The following is a 19,049-nucleotide window of genomic DNA, read 5'->3' as shown; positions in this document are numbered from 1 at the left end:
TTCAAAGCTTCCTTTTGCGCCATTATTTCGCAAATAAAAAAAAGAGAATATCGTCGATACTATCAGACTATAGAGACGCCGAAAAACCGGGACTTCCACTATATTTTTTTTTTCTTTTTGCAGTTATTTTCCATTTTTTTATTGTTGTTGTTATATGGCCGCTCTGCCAATCCTCTGTAAATCCTAATCCCTCTATGGGCACTCCATCCTTCATCAGGCGTCAGTATTGTTCGGTTTAAAACGTCAATTGGCCGCTAAAAGTTAACTTCTCTCAGCTATCCCATATATACCGCTTGGCTGATCAGCGATATTAACAACACGCAAATGGCAAAGCCAAACGCCGGAAGCTAATCGTGCCCCAACGTCCCCAAAACATAAGTCTATCTATCCCCCCATATTTTGACGCTTAAAATATATATAATGCACAAAATCAAAGTTAGGCGGCTGGTCCATATCCAGAGTGTTAATGTTAACTCGTGGACCACTTGTGGAGGAAAGTATTTGATTCCAACAGCAGCACGCAGGTCCTAAGTCGACCGAGGTTGGGTTGGTGGGGGAACCCCCCCTTTCTTCATGTGTTGATTTTGTTTCTTTCATTTTGGTAGAATTCAGGGGCACGATGCATGTCATTTTATAGGTTCAGTAGATATAAACGTATTCCGTTGGTTATTCTTTATGGGAATGTTATTTAGAATTAAAAGGAGGGCTACTTTAACATCAGGACAGAGCTCTGAGGGTGAGATGGATCAGCAAGGAGAAATTTAGGCCCAAGGTTTCCAGAAAACTTGGAAACTCCAGAAGTCACACGCGAAATATTTTCACGATGTTTTCACTAGGAAAACTGTCTGGTTTGGCCCTTTAGTATACAGGGTGTTTCTAAAAGATATGTCAGAAATTAAGGGGGATTTCTTTTTTGCGATTTAAGGAGTCGAAAATGTATTTTACTATGACGTTTCGTAGTCCGAGGCGATCAGCCTTTTCAAGTTACGATTGGAGTATTAAAATTAATTAAGAAACTGAAAGAAAATGCTTAAATTAATTAAAACACTCCAAACATAACTCGAAAACATTGATGGTCCGGACGACAAAACGTCAGAACATTTACGATTCGAAATCGTCTAAAGCAACACCCTGTACTTTTGTATTATAGGGAGACAGTGGGAGTGAAAGTAAAATAGACGTAAATATGTCAGAAATGCGGTTAAGTTATGGATGGCCCCCTCTCTACAAAAATTTCCATTTCTCTCTCTTTTTATTTTTTTTCATATTTTCATATCCCTCTCTTTTCACGAAAAACCAGCCACGGGATGGGAAAGATATTATATAAAAGAATACAGTTTATTATATAGAAACAACTAACTAAACCACCCGTCCGGCAATGGGAACATAATTCATAACCAAGAAGCTTTTAGGTTTAAAAACTTAACCGAATTAAGCTAAAGCGTACGGAGCATTGTTTTCCCCAAAACATTTCGTAAATCAAACACGTGGATCTATTATGCTATATTATATAATTTTCATTAGACGCGGGGGGCCCCCTTTATCCCCAAACAAATGAAATGGTATTTAGGGGCCTTTAAAGAAAAAGAAAAAGCCAACATTTCCTTATAAAAGTTACGGTTTAACAGCACCCAATGTTAAAACGCCATAGAAAATAAACACAGCAGAGACTGCGGTTATGTCACTACTCTTGAAAGAAACTAAGCAACAAATCCTGAATAATTGTTTAGTCCTAAATCTCTCATTAAGCCGGTTCGGGGATTTTCGGATTTTGATATTTTAGCTAGGTTCCTTTTAAAGTCACCGCACCGCTGCTACAGTCGTTTGTGTTCGTATTTACGTATTACCATGGTATTAACTCGTGTAGGTTCACGAACCCAAGGTTGGTAATCGTTGATTTACGTGGCTACAGCAGACAGATTTCGACCATGCAGGGTCGACCGACCTTATTCTTATATATTTAGGGGAAAGGAACCGTTTTTTTGGCCAAATAGGAGGGGTGCATTAACATCACATCACGCCTGAAGGATCAGAGATTTTTTTTTTCGACTTACCCAAGCACAGCACGCGAACACCTATTTCACCAAAAAGTAAATTTTTATTTTGCCTTGCCTTCTAGCTATTTTTATTAGCGGACTATGGACAACAGCTATAGTACGGGTACGAGTGGCTTGGACAAAGGTTTTACGTCTATTACAATACCCCTAGCAACCGGCTAGCTAGCTAGCTAGCTAGGTATCTATCTTTTCTACCTGTTTACAAGCAGTAAATTCAAAATCCCGTGACAACAAAAAACCAGTCGTAAATTTTAAAACCCTCCTTTGTGTCTATCTCCTTCTCTCTCTACTCCATCTTTTAGAATTATTTTCCGTGTTTTATAATAACCATAGAGTTTGGCATGCATACGTCTATTACATTATCCTCCAGGCTATTTGGTTTTGGAGACAGACATACGTTTTTCCGAAATAAAATTTTACATAATTGCGCGTAAAGTGAATTTACGCATTCTAATTTGATCATTTATATTTTTTGCGCGGTTTATTTCAGTCGATAGAACTTCAATAATCAAAGGGAAAAACCATTCCTTCACGGGCCAATAAAGATAAACATCCTAAATAACTATAGAGTACCACTCGGTAAATATTATAAAAGAAAGTTTCGTACAAAAGGGGTGAATACAAATTCCACCTAATTTAATATCAAACATGTTCAGTCCCAAGTTTTTCTTGAATTATTATTCATTTTTTTTTCAAGTATATCACGTTTCAAGGTCTGGATTTTGTTCTGAACGTAAACGAATCCACCACGCGTTTCTTTATTATATACAGTATTTTATGGCGTAGGACACAGCTTATGAACTAAGACTTCTTTTATGAAAGAAATAGTGTTCCAGATTTCATTTAAAAACGCTAACCACGCGCTCGTGGCAAGGCTATAGCGAAAGAAAAGGGGAGAACAAAAAATTAAAAACAAACCGCGAGAAAAAAAAGTTGTGAATGATGACTTAGAGGTGACGTCTCGTTTAGTTGTGGGTGTCTAGGACCTTCTTGGGGTTTTCCCAAACAAAATAAAACGCGAAACCTACTCAAAAATTCTAGTCCTAGAGTTCTGCCTTCATATTATATACAGTATATAATTTTCACGCGTAATTTTTAAGCTTTTTTGAGCCAACTTAAAATAAATGTGTAAGAATTTAGAACAAAATAAAAGACACTAGTTAGCTTCCTAACTAAATTCAGGATTTTTAAAATGTTCATTTAAGGTCGATTACGTGAGACTTGACTTGGCTAAACCATTTAAAGAACAATAAGTTACCGAGTATAGAGTATATAGTATAAAATTATCAACGGTAAAATTCGAGCTTGACAAATCGAACAGAAATAAAAACTTCCTCGCAGATGAAAATTTACGGCATTTCTTGCAATTTAACGTTGAGACAAGGTATGGTAGCTCCCCATCTTCGAGCCCCTGCTGATAAGTATAGACGATAGCAAGAATTACCTCAATATTTCCAAGAATGTTGTTAAATGGGGTTTCAAATGAGTTCTAGGTATTGCGGAATATTCGAAAAACTATTCATATTAGAATTTCAAAAATTCGTGACGATAAAATTTGACTCAAGTGGATTCGAAGAATTATAAATAGAAAGTTCAAACTATGATCTTTTTTCTGTAAAAAAATAAAAATGGCTTCCGCGAATACGTACTATTTAAAACCACATTACTAGGATACTCAGACGTTCATAGTACCATTTTACGTCACCAAAATCATAGAGTATACACAGTAGAGGAGTAGACACTTTACCAATACATAAGGGAATATCTCGCATAATTCTTACTAAATTCATTTTCGGTTTTTTACCATTGGATGATTGATTACCTTCTGTACAAGACGCGTCATTATTGGTTGAAAATGTCGTCCGCTTTACTCTATGGAGGTGGAGGGTGATATTTGAACAAAGATAACCAACCACGTGTCTACGAAGAAACAGAGTGCACATCCGGAAGTAGCTCCAAAAGATTTAACAAAAAGTCAACACAACAACTATCTACTCCTCTACTGTATATCCTCTATGCCAAAACTAGCAAATTTAAAACGCAAAATAGAGTATAACTTGGGCACACACGGAAAAGCAAGGAGAGTATAGACAAACGTAACGTACGTAGGTGGCATATTCGTACAGCGTGAGGCGAAATGGTAAAAATTTTCGTGTAGGACGATACAGAGGGGGACCATCATGGCTGACTGGGGTGATACGCAATCAGTTACACGTATTACTAAGCGTAGAAAAACCATCAAAGAACCGAACATAACATACCCGAAAACCCACGTACCTTTTTTTCATTTTATCTTCGTTCATACTTATCAACGGGGATAAATTCAGTTACCTTTTAGGTTAGGTTAGGGTCAATACAACTTGTCATTAATTTTTATAGTACGAAACCGGTTAGTTTAAAGCCATAATTACGGACTACAGATACTGTCCTCGGGTTAGTAATATATAGTAATGAAGCGTAAAACTTTGCAGGGTTGGAAGAAAAAAACGTACGACGGAAAAAGCAACGGTTTCGGTTACCTGAATAAAAAGAAAATGAAAATATTTTTCTTTCATAATAAACCTTCAGTTCAATTCTACCTCTTGAGACGCAACACAACCCAGCTATTTAAACGCGTAGAGATGTATATTAACAACGTTTTTTAACACATTTTGAAAGGTTTTAATATTATAGTGGGGCACACCTGTTTGAAAAACCGTGGGTGCTGGCTGCATTTAAAATTTGAAATAATTCGAGCTCACATTTTTTTTATAACCGAGGGGTTGTCAACTTCAATTTCCGCTTCGTTGTACTAATTTCTAAAAATATTTTTTTTTTAGTTCATAAATAATATTTACGATTATTAAGTCGATTTCTCTAATAACTTCGAAGAATTTTCTACCTTGAGAAATATGAAATTAAATTTCAAAATAATTATAAAATAGTGTTCAGCCCCTCGGTATTAATAACTGATTCTCGAGAGTGTCGACCGACCTTCTCACGATTTAGCTAAAGGCAAGTTAAATTAAATTTAAGGATCTTGAAGTAAAATGGACATATTGAATTTATTTCAAACTTATAAATGTTTTTAACTTAACTTTCAACCTACGCAAATAATAGGGGGATTCAAAGTAAAAAAGAAATAATAAGTTTAAAGGACATAATTAAAGCTTATTTGTACGTGATGTAACTCGCTACTCAATAATGTATATAGGAGCCCTTAGGAAAATAATTTATAAAATAAAATAATATTAAAAAAAAAAATAATAAAAAAACTGTATATTTTAAAACTGGGTCCACGATCAGTGTTTAATGAAAAAACCCTTGGAGGGTAATATCACACTTGCAGCGAGCAATTAACAATAGGGTAGTCAGGAAAAATATATATTTTACGTTTTTTTTTTATTTCATTTCTTGTAAATTAACTTGCGAGCAGTAAACCGTAAAATTCTAATTACCAAATAATAAAGGGAATGCAAAACGTCAATATTCTAAAATACATACCTAATTTGAATAATAAAACAAATTTAAAACTTATTTTTCAAATACTTAATTTTTGGCATTAGCAACAGTATAACCTTTGACCCTACCCCCAAATCTATGGGTAAAAATTAAATAAAAATAAATTTTAAATTTAGTACATATTCCCTTTAAATAATTCGTTAGTTAATGAGCCCCTTGGTGTATTATATATATATTTTTTTCTTTTTAAATTCTGTTCGGAATGAAATTCATCGAAAATTCATTACTACGTACCTTACATACACCATTAAATCAGGGTATCATTAAGGAACATATATACCCCTTTGGTTTCTTTTCTCAGACCACAATAAAGTATTACTTATTAATTATAGCGTATAGTTTTTCCCATATCAAATCTAGCGTAGCCCCGAGAAGTCGCGATATACGCTTGTATACAGTATAATAAGCGACTATACTGAAATAAGTATATAAGATAACATTTTAGCGGCATCGTGTTATGCTTAATTAGAAAGAGGCGTGTCGCATTTATCGCAATTTTGGGTCCCCTACCAAAATTCCTTCATAATATATATTTTTTTTAAAAGACGCGATGTCATAAAAAAGCTTATCGTTCCATTAGACTTAAAGATGATTTCTTTTTTTTTTTTTTTTTCGTGGTATTTTAATGTCATAAAGTTTATCAAAATGGGATAATGAATAGAAGGTCTTATCTCCGGGTTATTAGTCACTTTACGTTAAAGATGGAAACAGACATTATAGTATAGGTATTGGAGAACCTTAATAAATATATATATATATATATTAATCTAATCAGACAAGCAATAAATTTGAACTCATTATGATATATTCATTCTTACGGTGAAATTTCGATTTTAAGTGCAACTGATTGAATATGTTAAGATACTTGCTAAAACTGTCAACATGTCTCCGAAAATAATTTTAAAATCTCAAAATGTCTCCAAAAATTATAAAATCTCAAAATGTCTTCGAAAATTATTTTTAAAATCTCAACATGTCTGGGAAAATAGTTTTAAAATCTCAAAATGTCTGGGAAAATAGTTTTAAAATCTCAAAATGTCTGGGAAAATAGTTTTAAAATCTCAAAATGTCTGGGAAAATAGTTTTAAAATCTCAAAATGTCTCCAAAAATTGTTTTACGATCTCAAAATGTCTCCAAAAATTGTTTTACGATCTCAAAATGTCTCCAAAAATTGTTTTACGATCTCAAAATGTCTCCAAAAATTGTTTTACGATCTCAAAATGTCTCCAAAAATTGTTTTACGATCTCAAAATGTCTCTCTAAAATAGTTTTACGATATCAAAATGTCTCCTAAAATAGTTTTACGATATCAAAATGTCTCCTAAAATAGTTTTACGATCTCAAAATGTCACCTAAAATAGTTTTACGATCTCAAAATGTCACCTAAAATAGTTTAACGATCTCAAAATGTCCTCTGAAATAGTTTTAAAACCTCAAAATATCTCCTAAAATAGTTTAAAATCTCCTATGCCCAGTCACAAATCGGGAATCCTGATTTTCACCTCAGATTCTTCTATTTAAATGGAAAGTTAAGTTTGAAACGTCCTTCCGCAACATTAACGTCGTTAAAACCCATCCCAAAACAATCCTCCAACCATGGCTTCCACCTGTTCAAAATGGTAATAATACGAAAAGGAGGTAATATTAATTCTTACCGTGGGGAGTAAACTAAACGTTCAATGACAATCTATTGAAGTATAGGGACCCTCCCACTAACCGCTCTATAACTCTCCCAGCGATAAAGATGTAAGACGAAAACGAAGAAGAAGACGCTATAGTCCTTCTGGCAAAAACTAATGACGATACCAGAATAATATCATTTCCCACGTAAACGCTTATACGTAATCCTTCGCAATTTAGAATGAAAATCCCGTAGGGATGCATGGCAGGGTGGTGCTAAGGATATAATTAAGAGAGACGTACAGCATAAATTATAGACGCCAAAAAAATTTAAAAATTTAAAAAAAAAATACATATATAGATAAATTCTGAAGAAAGCGAAAATAGTTCTCACCCTGAATAATAACCAAACCTAAATTAATTCAATATGAATTGAACTGCAGTTTCCAGTCAACTAACGTTGTAAAATAATCAGGGGATATTGGAATACATTCATGCGCGTAAATTAAACTAGCACCAATTGATAACGATTTCCAGGTTATACGAAAATATTAATACAAAAATAATTGTACAAAAAATATTTTATAATAAATTCGCGGTTTTCCACATCGATAAAAATCAATATGAAAAAACTTTGTAAATTTAAAAGAATTTCCTTCCTCCTTTTGTATTTAGAAAAGGTTCCCAAAAAACAAAAACTGACAAACACTTGTCATATTTCTTTGTTTATTATCGGTTTGTGGTGGTCCTACATTCCGTAAATTCACTATTTATTTTTTTTAGCGAGAAATTATCGGGACAACGTTTATATTTTCGGTTGAATAAATACAATATTACATGGGAGTCAAGTTAAGGCGGGAGTAGGTCTCCATATAGTCGATTACAATCTATTTTAACCATCGCGATTGTTTACCAAGTTTAATGGCCCGGACATTTTGAGGGGAAAGTTAAAAACCTTAATTCTTTATTTACTGAAGAAGTCAAAGTCAGTCTTAAGCTAATCTTTATCAGGTTATAATTCTGCTAGAATAGGCAGAGGTATCTAGACATTTTGTAGACTAATCTTTATACTGAAGAGGAAAAAAAAACCGTCAAAAAAAGAAAACTGAACAACAACAAAAGAAAAGATAGATGAAACGTTGGGATTAAACTGCATTACAAGCCTCCCTTAACTTTGGCGTTTATCATATTATTTTAAAAACACTAGCATTATGATTTTCCCAAAAATAAAAAAACTTTAGTCTGCGGCAACGTGTATTCCGTAAACCAGTTCTGGACACGTTTATAAAACTAACCATACCATAGTCAGACTCATAACACTCCTCTTTCAAATATAAATGGTAGCATAAGTTTATAAGATATGTACCATAAGTATAACTGCCTATACTTAGTAATGCTAGAGACTTACAGCTCGAGTTACTTCGAGAGAATTGAAGTACTACACTTGGTGGTTAATCAATCTTCCTATTTAGTCTGCATTACTAAGCCTTTGACAGCGCCTCACCAGGCGTCCCTCGCTTTACCTCGAATCTATGACCTACGTTGTCACTTCATGAAAAGCTCAAAGTACCCAGTGACAAACTTATGGAACGTATCTTATGATGGTAGTACGCGGTTTATTCTTAAATCATGACGATGTACTGTACGTCCGGGCATATTACGAGATAGAAAAGATATATATCATGGCAACAACTCAAGGGCTTGTATATATCATTGTCGATGCGTATAGACAAAGACTGTGGAAAGGTTACGTTTGGTAACAGGGTGGTGCGCGGCGTTTCTTCAACCCTTAGGGCTATATTTCTCTCTTGTTTTCTCCATAAAGGGTGCATCGGGGCTACGAAACCATTAATTTATTTCATACGAAATCGTGGATGGATGATGGGACCCAATGGGGGAAGAACGTAATTAAATATGACGGAATCTAGTTTTGGCATTAAATAATGAGGGAACGTCTTTTTTTGGGGGAGAGCCCTAGCTAACTGCTAGGAAGGAATTTAAACAAAGAAACAGTAGGCTGGGCCCGTTTGTATATCAAATTCCTTGCAATACCTAGACCTACTATTATTTTATATTAAAACAAAACAGAAAAGAATAAATCACGACGTTTTGCTTTTGTTTTCTATACGATGTAGAATGTGGAATCTACAATGTCATATTTGAGAAACTGAGAAACAAAATCCAAAGAAGGGAAAATATGCACAGTTTCAACTTTAAATTTTTTCTCGAAAACAGAGACGGCGGGGAGACGCTAGCTATGCCATTAACCTTTGCAGAAAAAAAATATATGCAGAGTTTAGAGTCGCGTTCGTACTACACCTTAATTTTTTATTTTTTTAATTTTAAATAATTTCCTGAAGCTGTTTGTAATTTTGATTTTAATCAAATCAAACGTAAGTTACTTGCTCGCTTTATAAATTTTTCAATTAATGTCATCTTTTCAAAATCATAGCAAGTTGGTGGCGGAACTTAATTATAACTGATCTCGGTGATGTTTAATTTAGTTTAAAAAGAAAATAATTATCTTCTTAGCTGACATTTGAGGAAAATTTCTTTATATACTGACTTCATCGTATGCATACACATAAAAGAGTGTTTCCCGGATGGACAGACGACCACAACTTGCTCTAATAATTATATTACTTCTTAAAAGTTTTTCATACTACAAGTTCGAACTGGCGCTTCATAGACCTACTGCAACTAAAAGTTGTTTTTACCTTCCCGCTCCTTTTTGTACGAAAAAAAGGTCTAGGTACAACTAACTGCGTATTGCAAAGTTCCCCAGCTATTTTTTAGCATTAATAGACTTAGGGAAAATACCATACGACCATATTTCAATTTTTGCATATAATAACATAGGATATATCTATACGTAGAGCCGACGAGGAGACCAGGGGGAGACTAGCTACGGACGGAACGTTTGGGAATATAAAAAAAAAATAATATAGAATATAACCAGTAGTAAGCCCACCTTTTGTATACTATCAAGAAGATAAAAAAAAATTCCATAGCTAAACCTATAGTTAAATCCAAGTCAGGGAGAATTTGGGGAGTACAGAAGAACGTAGGTACACAATGGTTTGGTTATAGTCTTTTTTCTTAGTAAGGTTTCAGTGGGGTGTATTTTTTTTATTTTTTTTAGTTTAGCGGAGTTCTAGCTCCCAACGGATGGTAACATTTATCCGAGGTTATCCAATACTTTTTTTTGCATGGCTTCCGATTGCTATTGCGTGGAAATAGCAGTCAATTACCTTCCATAGTTTAAAACTAAACGCGCGATTAACGCAATGTGCCATTTTCCCAGCTTCCTCTTATGGATAAATAATTTTAGGGTTAGGTCAAACCGATGAGCCATGTCAACATTCTTTCTATTTCGAATTCAAGGAAAATGCATGCATGCTCCCTTCTTATTCTTAAGGTTTGTGCTTTCTTTTTCAACTGGAAATGATGACAGGTTAGGGCGTGGAGCGTCTCTCTCCCCTTATCGCCTTGTACTAAAACATCCCCGACTTTGATCATGGTAGACACTCAGACTAAAAACGTTTTTTGAAGGAATCCACGAAAGTTCCATTATATATACAATATAAGAGAGTTGGCTATATTCTGGCTACTACGCGAGAGTGAGTGGTGTTTGGGCCCCCTACCAGTGGGCGTCCCAAGTTTCCTTCACTTGCTCTAAAAGAGATTTTAGAAGCCGTGAACTTCTTTTCCTTCGAATTCCCCCGTCTAGTAATTCCCCCCCCCCCTAAAGTGTTTTCCCTTCTTTTCCAATGTTTTTGCCCAAAATCCATTCCAAGAAGTTTCATTATTAGAAACTCAGATGGGAAACTTTAACACTCATTATTTGGGATTTAATTTTCCTGGATAATTAATTACATTCATTACAATTTATTCTCGTTGGTTTAGTTTCCGACGTCAAGGCGTTTATCAATACATTAAATAAACAGGGTAACGGGGCTACCAATTTCATTGTGGATTAAATTTGTAGGTCGAAAACATACCTACCACGCGCTCTGATATACTGATAAATGACTCATACAACTACCCACAAAAAACCAACACGTTTTCCTTTCCATGCTACGATAAATTAGCGTAGTTGTTTCACCAAATTTAGAGTTTTGGAGGTAGATATTCATTCATTCATTCATTCAGAGCATTTTATTGCCTATAAAATTAGGCCGGTGACGTCAAATCATTTCGTGAATTCATTATAGGGCGACCTGACCTCATATTGAACCTAACATAAACCAAACCGAAACTCACCCTATCCTAATCAAAACTTAATTCTCACCTGACAAACCTTAACCCTAGTAACCTGACCCCAACCTCATCTTATCCTCCATTAAAGCACTGACGTCATTAAGTCAACTATGTTACATGAAATTTTCAAAAAGGTTTGGTCTATCTTTCAAGTCATAGATGTTACATGAAATTTTCAAAAAGGTTTGGTCTATCTTTCAAGTCATAGATGTTATTTCAAAATTCGCATAATAACACGTCTTAATCGCGACAACTTCGCTCTCAAGTAGGTGTAGAATCAAATTTGCATAATTTTAAACTCACCTAAAAATGCCTTATTATTATACCATAGCTCCCCGGCTATTAAGGGTGGCGGAGTTGATTTGGTATCCATTAGACCGTAAAATTGCCCGAAGGCGGTTCATCAGTTCCCAATTAATTTAATTAAAATCCTAAATAATCCACGTTCAGACAGAGATAGGCAACGGACGCGGCAACGCGTAAACTTCACTGGAAAATACGTTAATTAAGCGATGCACGGTTAATAATTAAGACTGGGTAATTTAGAGTAATTATAGACATAAAACACACTGTCACATGGACATCAAGAGTCTAGACGCGCGAAATTTCGTCACACCACTCTCTAACGAAGCCGTATCGGCGACTGCAATACGATTCAAAAGAAAGAGATTCATAGATCTCCACAATCACGCACGGTTTGCCCTACCCGCTAAACGTGACGTCAGCGGTTGAAATGCGCGCAATAAACCCGCCATTTATTCATCACCTTTACTCCTAGCGCCATCTAGCGGTTTGGATATGAAACAACGTAATAAACAGGGGCATGGAATTTGAATATTTTTAAAAAGTAAAAGCACTTGTTTTAAACACAATTTCAATTATTACGAAGGTAAAAAGGTGTAACTACGGTACCTATAATTACTTTTAAGCATAATTATACGCGTAATTAGGTTAATATTTATAAACAAGTTCTTAAAACGTCGCCGATGACATAAATGGAGCGTTTCCTTTTTACATAAGCAACAAAAAAATGTTTTCTTCGCAATGCTTTTTGACGTTTTCCGACTCGTAGCCGAAGTTTGGTATGGGTAATTAATGTTATACGTATAGAGTTATTCCGGTTACAGCTAGTTTCGCCCTATCAGCGTTTGGTTCAGGGAACGCAAAGCCATATTAGAGATGAACCCAACGTAGCACCCATGTCTCGGGAATCTCGGTTCGCGCCGTTTCCTTCTCAAGCTAAGAAAAAAATAGGGAGACACGAGTACGCCAATAGCGCGGGATCTAGTCATCTATTTTAAGAAAGTCGCGTGAAACGATATAAAAAAAACGGAATTCCGAAATGGTTCGAGGCAAAACCTCACGTAACCTCTCTCCCTGGTGAAAAGAACAGCTCAACCTAACGGTTTAGAAAACATTCATGCAAAAAACCCTCTCTAAGATGAGGGAGAAGCTCATTAGTCGAAGTAAAGGTTTTTACAAGAGATACGGGGGGTCATTTAAAGGATAATTTCCCTGGAAAGATTATCTTTCCTCAAGGAAATCATTAGCATCTTGTTGCCATCATATAGGGTATGAAGAAGAGGAGTAGAAGCAAGCTAACACATTTGGCAGGGCTTTTTAAGAGTTCTTTCTCTTCCTTCCAATATTTGGTACACCATGTTTCAACCAATCAGAGCGAGCGCGTATGCCGGAAGTATAAAATGACTCTTAGAGCATCGTACGTTCTATCGCTCTTCTTCATCCTCTCTTTTTTGCGGGTTAAAGGTTTACTCCATGACCTTTAGGCACAAAGAAGGGAATATCAAATAAGCATGATGAAACTAATTCCAACCTCAAAGTGGGTACAGTTTAACACAGAAAAACCCGGATTTCTAATGCAACAATTACCAACTTCGTACTGGGTTCTTCTACTTCGAAAAATGGACTTCGAGTTAGGCTAAAGAAACTAACGCGAAACAGCGAATCCTCACCCAAAGGAAACATTACTTATGGAATTCGTAAAATAGACCAAATTCCAGGACTTCTACCCGAGCTAAACCCCAGAAAAAAAACCAAAACCAAATACCCATCCTAAACACTTAGTTAACGATGCTGAAAGATTCTATGGATTAGGTCTAAAATATTCATGCGTTACACCGAAAATAGTAACTTTATAGCAACTACTACAGACCTTTCTTGTGTTTGTTGTTACTTTTGTAGTATAGTATTTCACGAATTGGTCCGAAAAAGTCGAAACCACATCCCCAGACAATGGTGGTAAGGGTGACCAATACGAAACTTTTGGTCAAACCCATAGCGGGTATTGCAACGGTTGCGGTCATCTTTGAGTCGTTCGAATTCGGGGTTTTTTTTCTTCTTTTACTTTGAAGTTGTTGAAATTCCTCTCTTGGAGAAATTTACTTCAAATAACTTAACAATAAATTTGCCATTATTTTTTAAACAATTAAATTTTTTTATAAAGTTGCGAGAAAGATAATAAATGCGTTTTATTTTAACTTAATCTTAAATAAGGATAATTAAATATTTTAGAAGTTAGGACATTGTTTTAGAAGGAAAGAAGAAAAGATTGAGCTAGAGGGATTTTTGGAGGTTGCGAAGAGGGCTACATCTAAAAGCGGACTGACTGACTTATCTGACTAGAGACTATTTCAACCGTGGTTATCCTTACCACCAGCCTGACGCACACCGACAAAAAAAGCTAAATTTAAATCTGTCGGGTTGCCAACTTCATTTGTCCCGGAAAAACCTTATAATAAATAAATCCAATGAACGTTATATTCAGTGACAATCAACCCTGACTAAAGTCGCGCTCGTCTAACAAAATGAATAATGCATTTTTCACATATGTTAAAACTTAAGTCTAGCTGAGTCTGCGAGGAATGCGAGAGCATTATATATAGTTTTTGTTTTAAACTTAAAAGTACACTTAAAATCTGCTGCATGGAAGAAACGCCAAGTTTGAAAGAACTCGCTGTTTTTCAAACTGTGGTTCTTAGCATTTTACCATCTAGTTACTGGATCAATTATTGATGTTTTTCCATTTTAAATTCCAAAGTTTAGTGTAAACGCACTTGATAATAAGCGCACTAGAGCAATAGAGAGCTACAAATGAAAATTTCCAATTTCCTAGTAGCATTAGTTTATTTTATGGGAGTAAGGACAATCATTTATATTGTGAGAGACGTTTGAGACGAAAATTTTCCGAGATAACCCTTTTTTAGCGACATCGTATATAAATATGATGAGCTATTAGTTTAACCTGGTGTGTAGAAGAAGTAGTAGTAGTTGTAGTTGAAGTAGAAAAAGAAGTAGTAGTAGTAGTAGTAGTAGTAGTAGAAGTAGTAGTTGTAGAAGAAGTAGTTGTAGTAGTTGTAGTAGTAGAAGAAGTAGTAGTAGAAGTAGTAGAAGATGATGTTGATGATGTTTTGTTCGTTATTTTTAATTAGTACTTCTCAGAACCACCTTTAAGTTAATTTTACATCAGGTTAAAAATCGTTTCCCCTTTTAAATTCGTAAGGTGTAGAAAACATTTGAACTCATCGAGTCCTTTTATATTGGTGTACCTGATTTAACAGACACCAGCGCGAAAATTCTAAAATACATAAACGCTTTCGACGCCTCAAAAAAATAGCTCATGAAAACACCTGTCAGTAATTACGTCAATGTTTGCAGGAAGTGAAATGCACTTTATAAAATCAGTTTGGTACGAAACAGTTACGCGTTAGTTCAAATAAAAATTATTGTCTCGATAAATCTTAAAATGAATTTAATTTTAACAATATTATGGGTACTTGCTTCATCGCGGTTTCATGTCGAGTGTTCGGACTTCAACGCCTTTGCAGTATTGGGATTTACCGACGAGAAACTCTTTAAAAATGTACTTCAGCAATTTCTACACAAAATCAACGAAGTGAAACCATTTTTAGGGCTTGTAACTAATACAGCGGAGTACATTTTAAACGAAAAATGTGTTAATATCGTAAGTGATACCTTGAATTCCTTGAAATTGGGGCGATTAGAAAGCGGTAAGTCGTGTGTATTTCTTTCGGAAAATGTCAATTCAAATTAAGATATTTTTATAATTTTCTAGCGTTTGATTCGTTTGGAAAACTTCCGAGTTCAATTTCAAAAGGGGCACTGGCTTGGCCAGGCGACTATGACTCGTGTTTGAGTTCAAATCACAACAAGTATTGTACGTTGAACTTGCAATTCACGTTCGTATTGCCAGTCAGGTTTGGTTTGTGTTTGCCTTCAAATTGTTCAATCGCGTCAATCAACGAAATTGGAAACAATTTTTTAAGTGAGGATCATCTTTAAAATATATAAAATAAATCTCCAAGTTTATATATTGTATTGCAATTTTAAATATCTACGTTTTTAGGCACGTCTTTACTTAACCTTAAACTCCCATTGGATTTAAAAATGGAATTGCGTTGTTGGGAAGAACCAAAATTAGAACCTGTTTCCATAGCTTGCTTGTAAATATTTATTCGTATAAATTTTAAGAAGATAATTTTGTAATCCACTTTCTTTCTTTTTAGATGCGTAATTACCATCTTATTGTTGTTCTGCGCACTTGGAACTATTCTCGACACGTGTAAATGTTTTAAGGAAGAAATCGAAGTAAAAAATGTCAAAGACAAATTGTCCGAAAATGAGCAATATTCCGAAAGAACTTGGAGAAGACTTATTTATGGTATTCTGTAGTAATGACTTGGCTCTCGTTGGAAGTGGGTTGTAATTACTTGACGACGTTTTTTTTAGGAATTTTTATCAGTTTTTCCATTTTGAAAAGTCTGTCAAGTCTGTCTCCAGTTTCGACCAATCAGAACTCGGTCATTGGGCAGCGTATCACTTGCTTGGATGGCATGAGAGTTTTAAGTTTGTGTTGGATAGTTTTATCGCATTTCTATTTCATATTCATAGTAGACGGCAATAATGTCATCGGTATGTTAAAAGAATTCTATTTTAAAGTTAATGTGAAATAAATTGAATTATTTCGGAGATGTTTAGTTAATTCATCGGATTTATGGGACACAACACAAACATGGCATATTAAAGGGTTAATGGCAGGCACTAACGCTGTAGATACTTTCTTTTTATTGAGGTAATTAAGTAAACAATAAAGCCATTACGCTTTACAACCAGCATTTAAGATATAACAATCTTCTCCATATATTCACTTATAAAATTATGTGAAATTGTGATCTTTTTGAACAGTGGCTTTCTACTATCGTACAACTTTCTAAAAAGTCAAAGATCAGTGTCTTATTTATCTATTTTATCGTTGTATTTGTATCGATTCTTAAGGTTAGTTAAGTTTCGTCATAAGTTTCTAAGATATGGTCCCAAAGTATGACACTACCTATACTTCGTAATGCTAGAGACTTACAGCTCGAGCTGGTTCGAGAACGACGGAAGCGAGAACTGATTACACTCGGCTAGTTTTGCAGTCCATCTTCCTATTTAGTCTGTACTAAGCCCCTGACAACGCCTCACCAGGCGTTACCTTACCGTCACTTCATGACAAGCTCTCAGTAGCCAGTGACAAGCTTATGGAACATATCTTATGAACTTCTGTTTTCGTTTATACTAATGACTTGAAACAGTTAATAATTATTCATTTTGGGGCTGATATTCCCGAATGTTTGAATTGAAAACGGTTTCCAAGAATAAATATATCTTATTCCATGTAATTGGTTATTTAAACTAATTACGTTGCAATTAATTTTAAGATTAACACCGACGTACGCGTTCGTGATCCTGTTTTACGCCTCAATTATGAAACACACGGGTGACGGTCCATTTTGGAACTTGTTGATAGCGGACAAACGTATCGAACAGTGTAGAACTACATGGTGGTATAATTTACTATACGTATCAAATATCATTAAACCAGAAGAACAGGTACAGTCAGCGGTACCTCTTCCCGGGGTCAATTACGTTACTAAATCGTTCCTTGATCTATCCTAGTGTATAGGCTGGTCTTGGTATCTGACCGTCGACACGCAATTGTTCGTAATTAGTCCGGTTTTCTTAATATTTCTTAAACGGTGCGTTATATACGAGGTTTAAATTGTTAAACCTATTGTAATAAAGTACAAGTTGCGTTGTTGCTTATTCTAGAAAGAATCCTGTTCTTGGACTGGTCATCATGGGAACATTATGGCTCGTTTCGTCCATCGCTTCTCTTTATATTTATTACCGAGACGATTTAACGATTCCTTATTACAATATAATTGTAAAAATTACAAGTGATTTAAAAACGGACATGTAATTTTATAATTGATATGTCGTGTAAGTTTCTGATTATTATAAGCGTGTTTAATTGATAGCGAAGAAGGGTCGTTTATGTACAATATGCCATTCGTTCGATGTGGGCCATTTCTAGTCGGTTGTCTCTTAGCTTTTATTCTACGTCGAATTGGAAATAGTCCAATCAAAATTAAGAAAGTGCGTTAAATATACTGGAACTTTACTGTTTCCTCGCGTCAAACAATTTTCTTGTATTTTTGTTTACAGATATATTTATTTGTGGGTTGGATTTTAGCCGCATTTTTGAGTTTGTCAATCATCTACGGTTTAAACAACAAATACATCGACAGAACTGGACGAGCATTGTACAATGCATTGGGACGCACGGCTTGGGGACTGTCCGTGGCCTGGATCATATTCGTTTGCTCATTGGGTTTAGGAGGTACGACCCGTTCACACTGTTATGGCATTTAAATAATTCCGACTTGAAATGTTAGGCAAAGTTAACACATTTTTGTCATGGAATCTATGGACTCCTTTAAGCCGTTTGTCATTTTGCGCCTATTTGTGTCATTATTTGGTGGTTGGCTATTATCTCGCAAACTTGAGAAACTCTTTCCATTTCAATATCTTGAGCATTGTAAGTAATTATTAACTAAACAATTACCCATGACTTAATTATTTGCATGGATATATGAAATATAATAAACCTGGGTATAAATCTGGTTTTTCTTTCAGGTTCACTTTTATTGCGGGAGCTTAATATTAATTTTTTTGCTGTCACTGGTGCTATGCGTACTCGTGGAGTATCCGTTCTCTAGATTACTATCGATGTTGCGAAAGTAATCGTGAAATTATAATGAATTGGAAGCGGGGGTCATTACCTACTGCGATGAGACGCTACAACTATAGAAAACACAGGCACCATTTTTTCTGATATTTTTCACACTTTCCAAGCGAGTCAACAACTATAGAGTTTTATTTATATTTCAAGATTAATTCTAGTGGAAAATAAATAACACTAATAATAAAGCAGAGATGCAATTAAAATGTTCTAATTCTTTATCAACTTTAAAATGATTAATTGTTTAGTTGAAATTCGTTTCCCATTTTAAATTAGGTGTAGAAAATATTTTGAACTCATCGAGTTCATTTATCATGGTGTAGCCCTACCTGCTTTGACAGACACTAGTAGAGACATGCGCCGTTAGTGCTTCGGCGAAAATGCTAAAATACATAACACTTTCGTCACGCAAAAAAATCTTGCGATGGCGCGTGAAAACACCTGTCAGTAATTACTTTAATGTTTTCAGGAAGTGAAATGCACTTTATAAAATCATTTTGGTACGAAA

General features: G+C 35.0%; 3 protein-coding genes across 6 annotated transcripts in view; 2 read left to right on the top strand and 1 right to left on the bottom strand.

Annotated features, from left to right (window-relative positions):
- Window positions 1–13,796, bottom strand: part of rols (zinc-RING finger and ankyrin repeat domain-containing protein rolling pebbles) — a 53,995-nt gene extending 40,199 nt beyond the window's left edge. Inside the window, exon 1 of one of the 3 annotated variants that reach the window (XM_089867943.1) lies at window positions 13,613–13,796. In XM_089867943.1, the coding sequence (XP_089724069.1) occupies window positions 13,613–13,763 (151 nt within the window). In that variant the 5' untranslated portion in view covers window positions 13,764–13,796. Of the gene's footprint in view, window positions 1–11,742; window positions 12,082–13,612 lie in introns of those variants that run through there. The other 2 variants (XM_089867944.1, XM_089867945.1) reach the window with 2 other exon arrangements.
- Window positions 13,797–15,389: 1,593 nt separating this feature from the next.
- Window positions 15,390–16,476, top strand: LOC149692246 (uncharacterized). Of its 2 annotated transcripts, XM_089868814.1 has the most exons (4): window positions 15,390–15,742; window positions 15,824–15,920; window positions 15,984–16,138; window positions 16,207–16,476. In XM_089868814.1, exons 2-4 carry the CDS (start codon window positions 15,865–15,867, stop codon window positions 16,428–16,430), a joined length of 435 nt encoding a protein of 144 aa, XP_089724940.1. In that variant the 5' UTR covers window positions 15,390–15,742; window positions 15,824–15,864; the 3' UTR covers window positions 16,431–16,476. The 2 variants fall into 2 exon arrangements, with proteins under 2 accessions (XP_089724940.1, XP_089724941.1); XM_089868815.1 differs by lacking the exon at window positions 15,390–15,742 and having other exon boundaries at window positions 15,823–15,920.
- Window positions 16,477–17,176: 700 nt separating this feature from the next.
- LOC149692245 (O-acyltransferase like protein-like) lies at window positions 17,177–18,859 on the top strand. Its single transcript, XM_089868813.1, has 7 exons — window positions 17,177–17,349; window positions 17,416–17,495; window positions 17,569–17,715; window positions 17,778–17,895; window positions 17,965–18,139; window positions 18,195–18,337; window positions 18,436–18,859. The coding sequence occupies exons 1-7, from the start codon at window positions 17,224–17,226 to the stop codon at window positions 18,541–18,543; spliced, it is 897 nt and encodes a 298-aa protein (XP_089724939.1). The 5' UTR covers window positions 17,177–17,223; the 3' UTR covers window positions 18,544–18,859.
- Window positions 18,860–19,049: the final 190 nt, after the last annotated feature.

Source organism: Phalangium opilio, unplaced genomic scaffold (assembly GCF_054372755.1).
Source record: "Phalangium opilio isolate 3A_F unplaced genomic scaffold, DU_Popi_V2 ptg000024l_1, whole genome shotgun sequence".
NCBI classification, from domain to species: Eukaryota; Metazoa; Arthropoda; class Arachnida; order Opiliones; family Phalangiidae; genus Phalangium; species Phalangium opilio.
The sequence above is the reverse complement of the archived record's forward strand: the minus strand, read 5'-3'. Positions and strand labels throughout refer to the sequence as shown.

Excerpts from the sequence above, each read along its gene's own strand:
- LOC149692246 (XM_089868814.1), top strand. The coding sequence starts at position 15,865 with ATGGAATTGCGTTGTTGGGAAGAACCAAAATTAGAACCTGTTTCCATA. Across the intron at positions 15,921-15,983 it reads CCTGTTTCCATAGCTTGCTT|ATGCGTAATTACCATCTTAT; the intron begins GTAAATATTTAT and ends CTTTCTTTTTAG. Across the intron at positions 16,139-16,206 it reads TTGGAGAAGACTTATTTATG|GAATTTTTATCAGTTTTTCC; the intron begins GTATTCTGTAGT and ends CGTTTTTTTTAG.
- LOC149692245 (XM_089868813.1), top strand. The coding sequence starts at position 17,224 with ATGAAACACACGGGTGACGGTCCATTTTGGAACTTGTTGATAGCGGAC. Across the intron at positions 18,140-18,194 it reads TTGCTCATTGGGTTTAGGAG|GCAAAGTTAACACATTTTTG; the intron begins GTACGACCCGTT and ends TTGAAATGTTAG. Across the intron at positions 18,338-18,435 it reads ATTTCAATATCTTGAGCATT|GTTCACTTTTATTGCGGGAG; the intron begins GTAAGTAATTAT and ends TTTTTCTTTCAG.